Here is a 13,029-nt window from a genome sequence, read left to right on the forward strand (position 1 = left end):
AGGGTGAAGCACCAGAGTCATCTAATTCAGTCTTAGAAAGAAAACTGAATTCTTTGTGCTTGTTGGAAGTTGAGGGTGGAGGAGGCAAGGGCGAGCAATTTAAAAAGCTGTCCTGCAATAGTGAAGTTAGGAAGTATCTTTGCATTCCAGGATGATCCTGGGATAGTGAGCAGCTTTGGCAGAGGAGAGTAGGGGGCCGGTAATGCTTTATATGGTCCAGCCAGGACTGGTAGTAAATGGCTAAACCAGTTGTCTACCATAATTGTTTGAGTCTGCCGATCCCTTGACCCTTGGAAGCTTAGAAAAAGGCCGTACCAGGGAAACAACCAGGGTGTGAGAGTCATGGTTTTAGTGGGTATAAGAGCATCAAAGGTGGAGAAGATTGTATGTTTGAGCAGATCAGTAATTGCAGAAATATTGTGGTAAATGGGACCAAAGGCAGTTGGGTGTTTGAACAGTTGTAATTACTTAGGAGAGTTTACTGCAGGAGTGGACACAGAAGAATGTAGGGTGGGAAGGGGAGAGGGACACGAGGAAGTAGTCACAGATGGCCCTGTCTGTGATAGGTATCATGGGAGTAAATGGGCCACACGCAATAACATAGTCAGGATTCATAGTCATAGACTTGAATATAGGTAGGGCATTATTAAGAGGGAGAGATTAAAGGAGGACAGATGGACAGTGAACCCAGAGGAAAGAGGACATAATGAGTTGAGATGTAGATTGAAATGACTGAGAACTTACTTGGTGCAGAAGATGAGGAAGGAAAGCAAACAAGATATCATGGCGAAAACTTGGTGTAGTATGTGTTTGAGAGATAAAGAACAGGATTTTAAAGGAAAGGTGAGAGGGGTAATGCTCAGAAGAGATAGAAGGGATGAGGAGTGGGTGAATTCTATTTTAGACATAAGGGCCACGCCAGTGGTGGTGATAGCTGATCCACTAAGAGTCCACAGGATCAGGTTTACAGCCCTCGTAAAATCTGGGACCATCATTAGATTAGCTGCAGCCATTGATGAAAGATAATCGAATATACGTTGAGGATTTCCATTGTTTTCTACTTTTCCAGATACATCTCATATCCCTTGTCTTTTCCAATCGTAATATTGGTGACTGCAAGCATGCACCCTTTCTGAAATCAGATATTAAAAATGCAATTGACCCATGCATTTCAACTCCAAGACAGGAGTTATGGCACTTCCCCAGATTCTGATCTTTATATTTTTCTCCTTGGCAGATGGAGAGATTATCTGTATTTGATAATAGTGATGTATTCCTCGCATACATTTTTGGAAATCTGAAATGGGGGAGGAATTTTGGCTCGCTTTCTTGTTTGAAGCGTTTCCTCCACCACTAACGAACTTGCCCTGTATTATAATATAGAACATCAGGAACTCGGCACAATACAGAACCAGTTTTTACTTGATGACTTGTGTAATAGGAACATAATTGTTACATTTCTGCTTAAAGTTGTGCATTGCATTAACAAGGTTGGATTTTTTCAAATTAAGGACTTGCACCTTATTTGCAACACTGTGCAATTTGTGCCTGAGTGCAAGAACTGCAATTTTTATGGACAAGGCCTGATGACATGTGATCTGTTTTGCTGAAGCCTGCAGCAGCATGACACTGTATAGTGCAATGAGATTTATGTCATCAAGACTTGTTTTACAGTTTATTTACTTTAACTGTTCATAGAATTCAGACGATGAAACAATGAGCACCGTGTCCCAAGATAGTTACAGCCAGGGGCGTCGTGACAGTGTGGTGAGCTCTGTATGCATGTCATAGTGTTTCCTCTGATTTGAGCCTTTGCTAATAATGATAGATGTTTGAAATAAGGGGAATTGTAAAGATTATTGCCGTGGATGAAGCCTTTGTTCCTTTTAAGATTACATTTCCTTTCATCCCATTAGTAGCACTACATATAATACAATGTAAAAGGAAAAAATTATTGGTGCAGGTTTGGGCAATGCCCTTTGTCAAAACTGTGAATTGAAACACAGCAAGAATTTTAGTAAGTTTGGGATAAAGCGTACATGAAATAAATAAAATATTCTTCAATCACAGACAAGGAGTTAATGGGTTGAATGACCTGTCACTTGCTTAACAGAAAAGCAAAACACTTAGGTGACAAAAGATTATCTTAATCGAAGCCATAGAAAGACATTGAGGACATGCAAATAGCTGGTGCATGAGAGGCTGATGTTACGGCAGATGGAAACTAAAAATGCTGAATATAAAGCCACATTCTGGTTGTAAGTTTGTATCACTCAGTGTTGCTAATAGATTCATGACTAGATAAAAGGCACATTTTCTTTAGGATGAGCATTTTGTTTATTTTGGATGGCTTGCATCAGTTTTAATAACTGTTTCAATATCCTCTATACACCTCTGGGTTGTGACCAAATGAAATTTTAAAAAAGATTTATTTTTCATATTTTTTGTTATTGTCAGCAACTTTGCTTCAAATCTGCTCTTATCATTTCAGTTATGTTTTCCAATTCAATTTAAAATGCTTTGAAGTACTCGGGGATTAGCTCACCCATTAAAATACTAATTAAATGTTTCTCGGTGGAATTACTATTTTAATGACCTGCAAATGTAACTGATGAGATGTAGGTCAGGGACCATTGGTGAGCAAAGCTGGTTTAAGTGCACAGAAACATGTTGGGTGGGCCATGTTAGTGGTTGTCCTCTTGAATCAGCCAGCCAGGTTAAAGGAAAAGATACAGTAGTATGTCGGAAGTTGCCATTGATGTTGGATTAACAGCTGAATAAAATGTCTATGTGCAAAATATATTCGCTAAAACTGAAAGCACCCAACCAAACAACAATAAATTTTGCCTTGGGTTATGTCTACAGAGGGCATCTTGAACTCTTCAAACTTAAGGAAGAACTTGTAATAGCACCTTTCATGATCTCTAAGTGCTTCATAGCCAGTGAACTGTTTTGAAATGTAGTCACAGTTGTCATGTAGGAAAAGCACCTAATTTGTACACAGCAAAGTTCCGACTAACAACTGAGAAAAGTGATGAAGTAATCTGTTTTCAAAGTCTTGGTTGAGGGATAATCGTTGACCAGGATACCGGGAGAACTCAGCTGCTGCTGTGCATTTGGTGCCATGGCATCTATTACCTCCACGTGAGAAGGCAGACGGAGCCTCAGTTCAACATCTGATCCAAAGACAGTGGCCTAGAAATTGAATCTCTCAGCTGCTAATTCTCAGGTGATGAACAGGCACTGAAAGAAACAATGTAGGAGGCATTGTGCATGTATCCATGTTATGCCAGGTACATGCCATATTCTGTGTTGGTTAGAGTGCCTTGTAGTTGTCTGAGATAGCGTCCTGAAAGAAGCTTCAGGCAAATTTAGCACTTGGTGCAGGCCTCCTCGGGCCTGAATGCAGCACATGTCATCATGCTGGAATAAAAACAGAAGATGCTGGAAATACTCAGCAGGTCTGGCAGCATCTTTGGAGAAAGAAACAAAGTTTCAGGTCAATGACCTTTCATCAGAACTGATCAAAAATGCTGCTTCCAGTTTCAAGCCTCATCTTGAGTTGCTGTCTTGCAGGTCAATATACTTTGTGTTACTCATACCTCCAAATATCACATTCAACTCTTTAAGTTGCCATGAGTTTTAAATATGTCCTGTTCCTTACTTTCAGAATATTCTGTATCCTTTTTTATCGCTTTTAATTCTTCTTTTTTTCTGCAGTCCTCTGATTTTTCTGATCACAGTGGATCGATAGCTGACTATTTTAGCCGTTCAAACCGCAGGGGAAGCGTGGTCTCGGACTTGGATGATATTACTGTCCCTGATCTCTTTAGTGTGAGTGAGCACATATGCACTGTGCGGCCATCCTATGAGCAGTTTTGTAATATTTGTTAGTGGCCTTTGGTAACATCGTTATTTAATACTCTTGCATGAATTCACATTTGAATTTACTGTACTGAGTTCTGTGAAGTACTGACCTTTTTGTCTTTTGGAAGACCAAAATCTTGACACTGCAATGATTGTAAAACTGCATGCTTGTGCATGTTAACTTACAGTTTTAAAAAATATATTAACGTTATATTGACATTTGTTGAGACTTTGTCTGTTTTACGTAATATGGAAAGACTCCAGGAGAAAGCTGTGTGTGAATGCTTGAGAGATTTTTAAATACTAAGCCTATGGATGCTACATTGTCTTTTGTGGAGTACCTTCGACCTGTTCACTTTGCATCCTCTGTCCGAATGAGTATAGTATTTTCAATGATTGAAGTCAGATTTGTAATTTCACAAACTCTTCCAAGATCGACGTCAAGTCAAACTGCCCATCTTGGGTGGCTTGAGGGCAGGTGTAGGAAGGGTTAAGGGTGCTTCTTGTGTTCATAGGCATTGAGTTCATTTTACGGCACTGGTTTGAAGTAATAAGACTCATTGGGTGTGCGTATGAAACAGGGTGCATGCAGACCTGCTGGTTTTATGTTTGGTTCTCCTATAGCTTTTGACCTTTGACATCCTAATAATGCTTTTCTGCATAGATTTTTCCTCCACCGTAAAAGCCATACCAGTTTGCCAGCACCAGTCTTTCCTTGGTTGTGTTAATGTTGCCCTTCAGTCCATTCTCCAATTCCACAAAGGTGTGGATTTTGTATATTAATGTTGTATTTACTTGACTCTTGGTTTTCTATAACTTGAACTCTCTACTAAGTTGGAGTTCATTAACATTTAATTTATTTTGATGTGCTAAAGAGGTTATAAAGTTTGCCAGCTGGTTGTTTTTAAGATTCCTTGCTAGCAGCTACAATGCATTGAAATCTTATAGTTTTGGGGTCCCTTAGTATGACCTATTAGTTCCACGGTTAAAATTATTATGTAAGTTATTGTGCTACCACTGAAATATGATGAAATGTGATAATGGGACTTCAGGTGCTGACTTTTTTTTATTGATCTTAATAGGAAAATTTTGAAAACATAGCCCATTGGCATCTGAAAAGAGAAATTTCAGACTGAGGTTTTAGGCAGAAGGTGTTCGTTCCAAGCCGGTATGTAGTGGGGGAGTTTCCAAGGACAGGTGTAATGACTGAAAGTCTGGCCATTTCTAATGAAACGGAGACATGGAATAAACTTGTCTTGGCAACATCTATGTGTGCAAGTGGAAACGTTCACCTCACGGGCTAGAGTGAGGTGAGACCATAAAGCAGGCTTGTTTCATGGGGGCCACATTTCAGTTCTTTTCTCACTGAAGGGACCAATGAGGAAATTTCAGAAAGATAAGGTTTGCCATAACATTAAAAATGAATTTTTAAAAAAGGCTGACGTATGAAAAGAAAAAAACTTGCTCAGTAAAAAAACAATGTCCAAGCAATAAATTGATACTTTTTAGAAACTGAATAATAAATAGGGGAGGCGATGGCGTAGTGGTATTGTCACTGGACTAGTAATCCGGAGACCCAAGATAATGCTCGAGGGACCTGGGTTCGAATCCTGCCACGGCAGATGGTGGAATTTGAATTCAATAAAATTCTGGAATTAAAAGTTTAGTGATGACCATGGAACCATTGTCGATTGTTGTAAAAACCCATCTGGCTCACTAATGTCCTTTAGGGAAGGAAATCTGTCATCCTTACCTGGTCTGACTTAACCCACAGTAATGTGGTTGACTCTTACATGCTCTCTGAAATGGCCTAGCAAGCAAGCCACTCAGTTGAAACAAACCACTGCAAAGTCACAAAAAAGGAATGAAACTGGACGGACCAACCGGCATCGACCTAGGCACCGGAAATGACAAAAGCAATTTCAGCCCTGTCGACCCTGCAAAGTCGTCCTCCCTAACATCTGGGGGCTGTCTCACAGACTAGTGTACCAAAAGCCTGACATAGTCATCCTCACGGAATCATACCTTGCACAATGTCCCAGACACCACCTTCACCATCCCTAGGTATGTCCTGTCCCACCAGCAGGACAGGCCCAGCAGAGGTGGCGGCACAGTGGTATACAGTTGGGAGGGAATTGCCCCAGGAGTCCTCAACATCGACTCCAGACCCCATGAAGTCTCATGGCATTAGGTCAAACATGGGCAAGGAAACCTCCTGCTGATTACCACCTACCGCCCTTCCTCAGCTGATGAATCAGTGCTCCTCCATGTTAAATACCACTTGGAGGAAGGACTGAGGGTGGCAAGGGCGCAGAATCTACTCTGGGTGGGGGACTTCAATCTCATCACCAAGAGTGGCTCGAGAGCACCACTACTGACCAAGCTGGCCGAGTCCTAAATGATATAGCTGCTAGACGAGTCTGCGGCAGGTGTTGAGGGAACCAACAAAAGGGAAAAACATACTTGACCTCATCCTCACTAACTTGCCTGCCACAGATGCATCAGTCCATGACAGTACCAGTAGGAGTGACCACCGCACAGTCACTGTGGAGATAAAGTCCCGCCTTCACATTGAGGATACTCTCCATCGTGTTGTGTGACACTACCACTGTGCTAAATGGGATAGATTTCGAACAGATCTGGCAGCTCCAGACTGGGCATCCATGAGGCGTTGGAGACCATCAGCAGCAGCAGAATTGTACTTGAACACAATCTGTAACCTCATGGCCCGTCATATCCCCCATTCTACCACTACCACCAAGCCAGGGGATCAACCCTGTTTCAATGAGAAGTGCAGGAGGGCATGCCAGGAGCAGCACCAGGCTTACCTTAAAATGAGGTGTCAACCTGGTGAAGCTGCAACACAGGACTACTTGCGTGCCAAACAGCATAAGCAGCAAGTGATAGAGAGAGTGAAGCAATCCCACAACCAACGGATCAGATCTAAGCTCTGCAGTCCTGCCACATCCAGTCGTGAATGGTGGTGGGCAATTAAGCAACTCACTGGACGAGGAGGCTCCACAAATATCCCCATCCTCAATGATGGAGGGGCCCAGCATACTGATGCAAAAGATAAGGCTGAAGCATTTGCTACAATCTTCAGCCAGAAGTGCCGAGTGGATGGTCCATTTCGGCTTCCTCCAAAGGTCTCCATCATAAATGCCAGTCTTCAGCCTGTTCGATTCACCCCAAGCGATATCAAGAAATGGCTGAAAGCTCTGGATACTGCAAAGGCTATGGGCTCTGACAACATTCTGGCAATAGTACAGAAGACTTGTGCTCCAGAACTTGCCACGCCCCTAGCCAAGCTGTTTCAGTACAGCTACAACACTGGCATCTACCCGGCTATGTGGAAAATTACCCAGGTGTGCCCTGTACGCAAAAAGGATAAATCCAACCTAGCCAATTACCACCTCATCAGTCTATTCTCCATCGTCAGTAAAGTAATGGAAGGGGTCATCAACTGTACTATCAAGCGGCACTTGCTTAGCAATAACCTGCTCACTGACGCTCATTTGGTTTCCACAGGGCCACTCAGTTCCTGACCTCATTACAGCCTTGGCTCAAACATGGACAAAAGAGCTCAACTCCAGAGGTCAGGTGAGTGTGACTGCCCTTGACATCAAGGCAACATTTGACAGAGCCAGGCATCAAGGATTCCTAGCAAAACTGGAGTCAATGGGAATCAGGGGGAAAACTCTCCACTGGTTGGAGTCATACCTCGCACAAAGGAAGGTGGTTGTGATTGTTGAAGGTCAGTCATTTCAGCTCCAGGACATCACAGCAGGTGTTCCTCAGGGTAGTGTCCTCGGCCCAACCATCTTCAGCTACTTCATCAATGACCTTCCTTCCATCATAAGGTCAGAAGTGGGGATGTTCGCTGTTGATTGCACAATGTTCAGCATCATTCATGACGATTCAGGTACCGAAGCAGTCCCTGTCCAAATGCAGCAAGACCTGGACAAGATCCAGGCTTGGGCTGACAAGTGGCAAGTAAGATTTGTGCCACAGAAGTGCCAGGCAATTACCATCTCCAACAAGAGAACACCCAACCATTGCCCCTTTATGTTCAATGGCATTACTATCACTGAATCTCCCACTATCAACATCCTGTGGGCCACCATTGACCAGAAACTGAACTGCGCTAGCCATATAAACACTGTGGCTACAAGAGCAGATCAGAGGCTTGGAATCTTGTGATGAGTAACCTACCTCCTGACTCCCCAAAGCCTGTCCACCATCCACAAGGCACAAGTCAGGAGTGTGATGGAATACTCCCCATTTGCCTGGATGAGTGCAGCTCCCACAACACTCAAGAAGCTTGACACTATCCAGGACAAAGCAGTCTGCTTGATTGGCACTACGTCCACAAACATTCATTCCCTCCCACTGACGCACAGTAGCAGCAGTGTTGTAGTGTCTACAAGATGCACTGCAGGAATTCACCAAGGCTCCTTCGATAGCACCTTCCAAACCCACGACCACTACCATCTAGAAGGACAAGGGCAGCAGATAGGTGGTGGTAAATGCGGTTTCCTCCTACATTGGAGAGACCAAATGTAGACTGGGTGACCACTTTGCGGAACACCTTCAGTCTGTCCGCAAGCATTACCCAGACCTCCCTGCCGCTTGCCATTTCAACACACCACCCTGCTCTCATGCCCACATGTCCGTCCTTGGCCTGCTGCAATGTTCCAATGAAGCTCAACACAAACTGGAGGAACAGCACCTCATCTTCTGACTAGGCATTTTACAGCCTTCCAGACTAAATATTGAGTTCAACAACTTTAGATCATGAACTCCCTCTTCCATCCCCACCCCCTTTCTGATCCCCCCTTTTCCAATAATTTATATATATTTTTCTTTTCCCACCTATTTCCATTATTTTTAAATGTATTTCCATCTATTGTTTTATCTCTACCTTTTAGCCTATTTCGATCCCTTCCCCCCCATCGCACCCCACCCCCATTAGGGCTATCTGTCCCTTGCTCGTCCTTCTTTCTACCCTTAATGTCACCATTAGCACATTTCTTAGCTAATATCACCACCGTCAACACCTCTTTGGCCTTTTGTCTATGACATCTTTTGGCAATCTCCACCTATCACTGGCCCTCTATCCAGCTCTACCTGTCCCACCCCCCCTTAAACCAGCTTATATTTCACCTCTTTTCTATTTTTCCTTAGTTCTGGTGAAGAGTCACGTGGACTTGAAACGTTAACTGTATTCCTCTCCGCAGATGCTGTCAGACCTGCTGAGTTTTTCCAGGTATTTTTGTTTTTGTTTGAGATAATTGGTGGTGTTCCCATCTGGAAGTGCCTCTCCAACTCACTCACAATCCTGACTTGGAAATATATCACTGTTCCTTCAGCGTCGCTGGGTCAAAATCCTGGAGCTCCCTTCCTAACAGCACTGTGGGTGTACCTACACCACATGGATTGTAGCAGTTCAAGCAAGGCAGCTCACCACCACCTTCTCGAGGGTAACTCGGGACAGGCAATAAATGCTGGCCCAGCCAGCGAAGCCCATATCCCGTGAATGAATAAAAAGGGCCTTTCGATCCAGCTTCTGGTAATTAACCTCCCTTGTCAGCTGCTCCCAGTTCCTTCTGAGGGTAGTCCTCAAGGGTGCCTTGCCCCCTGTAGTACCATTGTATCTTTCCTCCTTTTCACCTCCAATAAAACCTCCGGTGCTGCAGCCATTTTCCTGGAGCACGTTGCTCTGTGCCCTCTTACTCCATCTTTCTTGCTCAGAAGTGTAACAATAATATTCAGCAGCAATCTTCTAGTAATGCAGTGCAACTTCCCTTTAAGAAGGACAGACTGCATGTAAGAACGGACTTCATCACATGCTATCAGTACAACAATGCTCAGCTTCCAACTGAGCTCAGGGGCAACCAGCAGGAACCATAAGGTCCAACACTGCCATCAAATAAATGAGGTGGCAGCACAAAATGTTCAAGATACATGGCACCTTCTTCTACAGGAATAGGCATGGGGAGATTATGAATTGTAGCCATTGTGCCCAAAAAATGGGACAAACCAATTGTTAGCTCTGATGCCTTGTTTGCATCGTTTGTTTAATCTGCATATGAACAGCAAATTATGTTTATCTCAAGTGTTCCTGAGCATTCTACAATCTACTTCATATTCCAAAAGTTTCAACACTTCCTTAATAAGTAGAAGCATCTTTGCTTGCCATATCAGGGGTCTGCAAGCACTGGATAAACGCATAAAGCCTTGATGCAATGAAGACAAGCCTGCATCCTGAAGCAGCTAGCACTGGATTCCCTGCAAATTGGTTTTGTACTGGTCCTACAGGTGGGGGCAAAAAGTAAGGGAGGATGTTATGAGCTGTCATTCACATGAAATCAATGATGAAATTTCTATTGATCCCTCATTTCAATGGCAACTAGGTAGCAAAATGGTCACTACCCTGAGGAACTCCTGCGGTGGTGTGCTGGAGCTTAGATGACTGACCTCCAACAACCACAACCATCTTCCTTTGTGCTAGACATGACTTGAACCAGTGAAGAGTTTTTCCCCCGATTCCCATTGACTTCAATTTTGCTAGGGCTCCTTGATGCCACGCTCTGTCAAATGCGATCTTGATGTCAAGGGCAGTCACTCTCACCTCACCTCGGGAGTTCAGCTGTTTTGTCCATGTTTGAACCAAAGCTGTAATGAGGTCAGGAGCTGAGTTGTCCTGACGGAACCCAAACTGGGCATCAGTGAGCAGGTTATTGCTAAGCAGGTGTCGCTTGAAAGCATTGTTGATGACCCCTTTAGTTACTTTACTGATGATCGAGAGCAGACTGATGGGTGGTAATTGGCCAGGTTGAATTTGTCCTGCTTTTTGTGTACAGGAGCACATACCTGGGCAATTTTCCACATAGCTGGGTAGATGCCAGTGTTGTAGCTGTACCAGAACAGCTTGGCTAGGGGGGGTGGCAAGTTCTGGAGCACAAGTCTTTAGTACTATTACTGGAATATTGTCAAGGCCCATAGCTTTTGCAGTATCCAGTGTCTTCAGCCGTTTCTTTATATCACATGGAGTGGATCAAATTGGCTGAAGACTGGCATCTGATGCTGGGCACCTCCGGTCGAGGCCAAAATGAACCATCCACTTGGCACTTCTGGCTGAAGATTGTAGCAAATGCTTCAGCCTTATCTTTTGCACTGATGTGCTGGGCTCCCCCATCAGTGCCACAAGAAGTTTAATGACCTCATGCAGTTGGTCAAGGTCAGTGAGTGCATCATCATGTGATGTTTCCTACCCACCACACTGTCAGCCTCACTCGACTCAATCTACCATACCCAAACACTCAGCCAGCACCAGTCCATGGCTCTCGGGACTCATAGCTAAAATCCAGTTCCTTCATCTCATTTTCTCAGTTACCAATGCTGCCAGCCTCACTGCCACCTCTTATTGTTTCCACATTCCTCCAGTGATGGCAGGCATATCGTCCAAATGCAGTGCTGCACAATCACTGACACTCATCTTTTATTGCAGGACAAGGCAACACACGGACAGAGCAGAAACAGTGGGGGAGCAAGGGCGCTTTAATCTTCTGTGCCTTAGAGAGCTTCATAGCATCATGCGGCTGGCTACAATATAGCCTGTGGCATCTGGTGTCACTGAGAACATTGAGGGCGATGGTATGTTCCTGCCTTCCAGCCCTTCTCAATTGCTAGCTTACCTTCATCTTGCTCTTTGACATGATGGGCAAGCTGCAGGTGGTGTGGAGGTGGACCTCTTAATTTCCACCCCACCCTTAGCCCAACCTTCCCCTTCTGATTTTCTGCTTTCACATACCCTAGGACTGACACCTGCCCAACCACAGCACACCCAGGAGAAAAAGAGAGAGGGCAACAACACCGTACTGAAGAAGAGATCCCATCACTTGATCTGACACTAGCAGCCACCTGCTGAGTACTGTACTGCATGTACTTCGTAGGATAGCATAGATCTGGGATCTCCGAATGTCACTGGGCACGAGCTGGCTGCAGCCAGGCTGGGGCAAAAGGATGGTATGTTTGCCTGCTCACCGAATGGTGAGGTTGCAGATAATGTTCCCTCTAATTTTTCCACCTGTGCGTGGAATTAATTTATGTGCAGCAATATTAAGGTAAATGTGATGTGTGCTTCCAGTCGAAACAAAAAACTACACATATATTTTTAAAATGTTACTATAGATATGGAAGAAAAAGAATACCACCCCCAGTTATTGGCATGGTAACATGCCAGTCCGCAAATTACAAGATTTACAAAACTCAATTTTAAAATTACCATGCTTTCATTTGAACTCTCAATTTCCAGGTTTTTAAGTTCAGTACCATAAGCACTACACTACATGAGTGAGGTGTTTGTTAGTTTTTATATTGTAGCTTGTATTTTAGTAATTTAACAGAAGTTGAATTGGTAATATGGCTCAAAACAAACCAAGGATATTTTGTTTCAATTTGCCAAGTTTAAAATAGAGTTAAGGAGGCTTGCCCTTTGAATTAATAGAAACTGGAAAAGACAATTTTTATTTATTGGCAGCTTATTGAGCAGTTTTCTTTATTTAAAGTTGCTATCAATAGTGAGGAAATAGATCAGTAATTTCTTCACATCAGTAAACATAATCAGGCAGAGGTAAAGTGTCTCATAATTTGGAGAGAGGTTGGATCTTGTAAACTGGAGGGTGAGAATTAGGGAGAGAGTATCCCTGTAAATTAAGTGCTTGTTGAGGGAGAAACTTCATCTGGGAACTGAGGAAGAGTGTTTTGTGGTGAAGACACAATGGAATCCCAGGAGGACGAATACTTTTTGAAGTACTTTTTGGGGAAGTAATGGCATTTATTCCACCTACGATTTTTAAGATTAAAAATCTATGAATTGTGAAGTAATAAACCAGTTCACCATTTTTAAAGTGAACAGTGTCTCTCAATCATTGGGAAGTAAATTGGGGGGCAATGGTATTTGGAATTATGCACGGTTTAAAATGTCCCATTATTATTTGGAAATCGGGACTAGAAATCCAAAACTTTTCACAAACTCCCTAGAAATGCCCTTGTGTTTTTTATGTGTCCAATGTCTTGGGGTCAATATTCCTTTAATAATTCTACAAAACCAGCTGCTGCAGAATGAGCAGATCAGTGGTATGAACTGACCCAAAAATC

General features: G+C 43.4%; 1 protein-coding gene across 1 annotated transcript in view; it reads left to right on the forward strand.

The window, feature by feature from the left end:
* Positions 1-13,029, forward strand: part of lrrfip2 (leucine rich repeat (in FLII) interacting protein 2) — a 202,492-nt gene that overhangs the window by 123,319 nt on the left and 66,144 nt on the right. The window contains exons 14-15 of the mRNA XM_078539775.1: positions 1,699-1,767; positions 3,721-3,834. Of these exons, the coding sequence (XP_078395901.1) occupies positions 1,699-1,767; positions 3,721-3,834 (183 nt within the window). The remainder of the gene's footprint in view (positions 1-1,698; positions 1,768-3,720; positions 3,835-13,029) is intronic.

Source organism: Cetorhinus maximus, chromosome 4, assembly GCF_964194155.1.
Source record: "Cetorhinus maximus chromosome 4, sCetMax3.hap1.1, whole genome shotgun sequence".
Classification (NCBI taxonomy): Eukaryota; Metazoa; Chordata; class Chondrichthyes; order Lamniformes; family Cetorhinidae; genus Cetorhinus; species Cetorhinus maximus.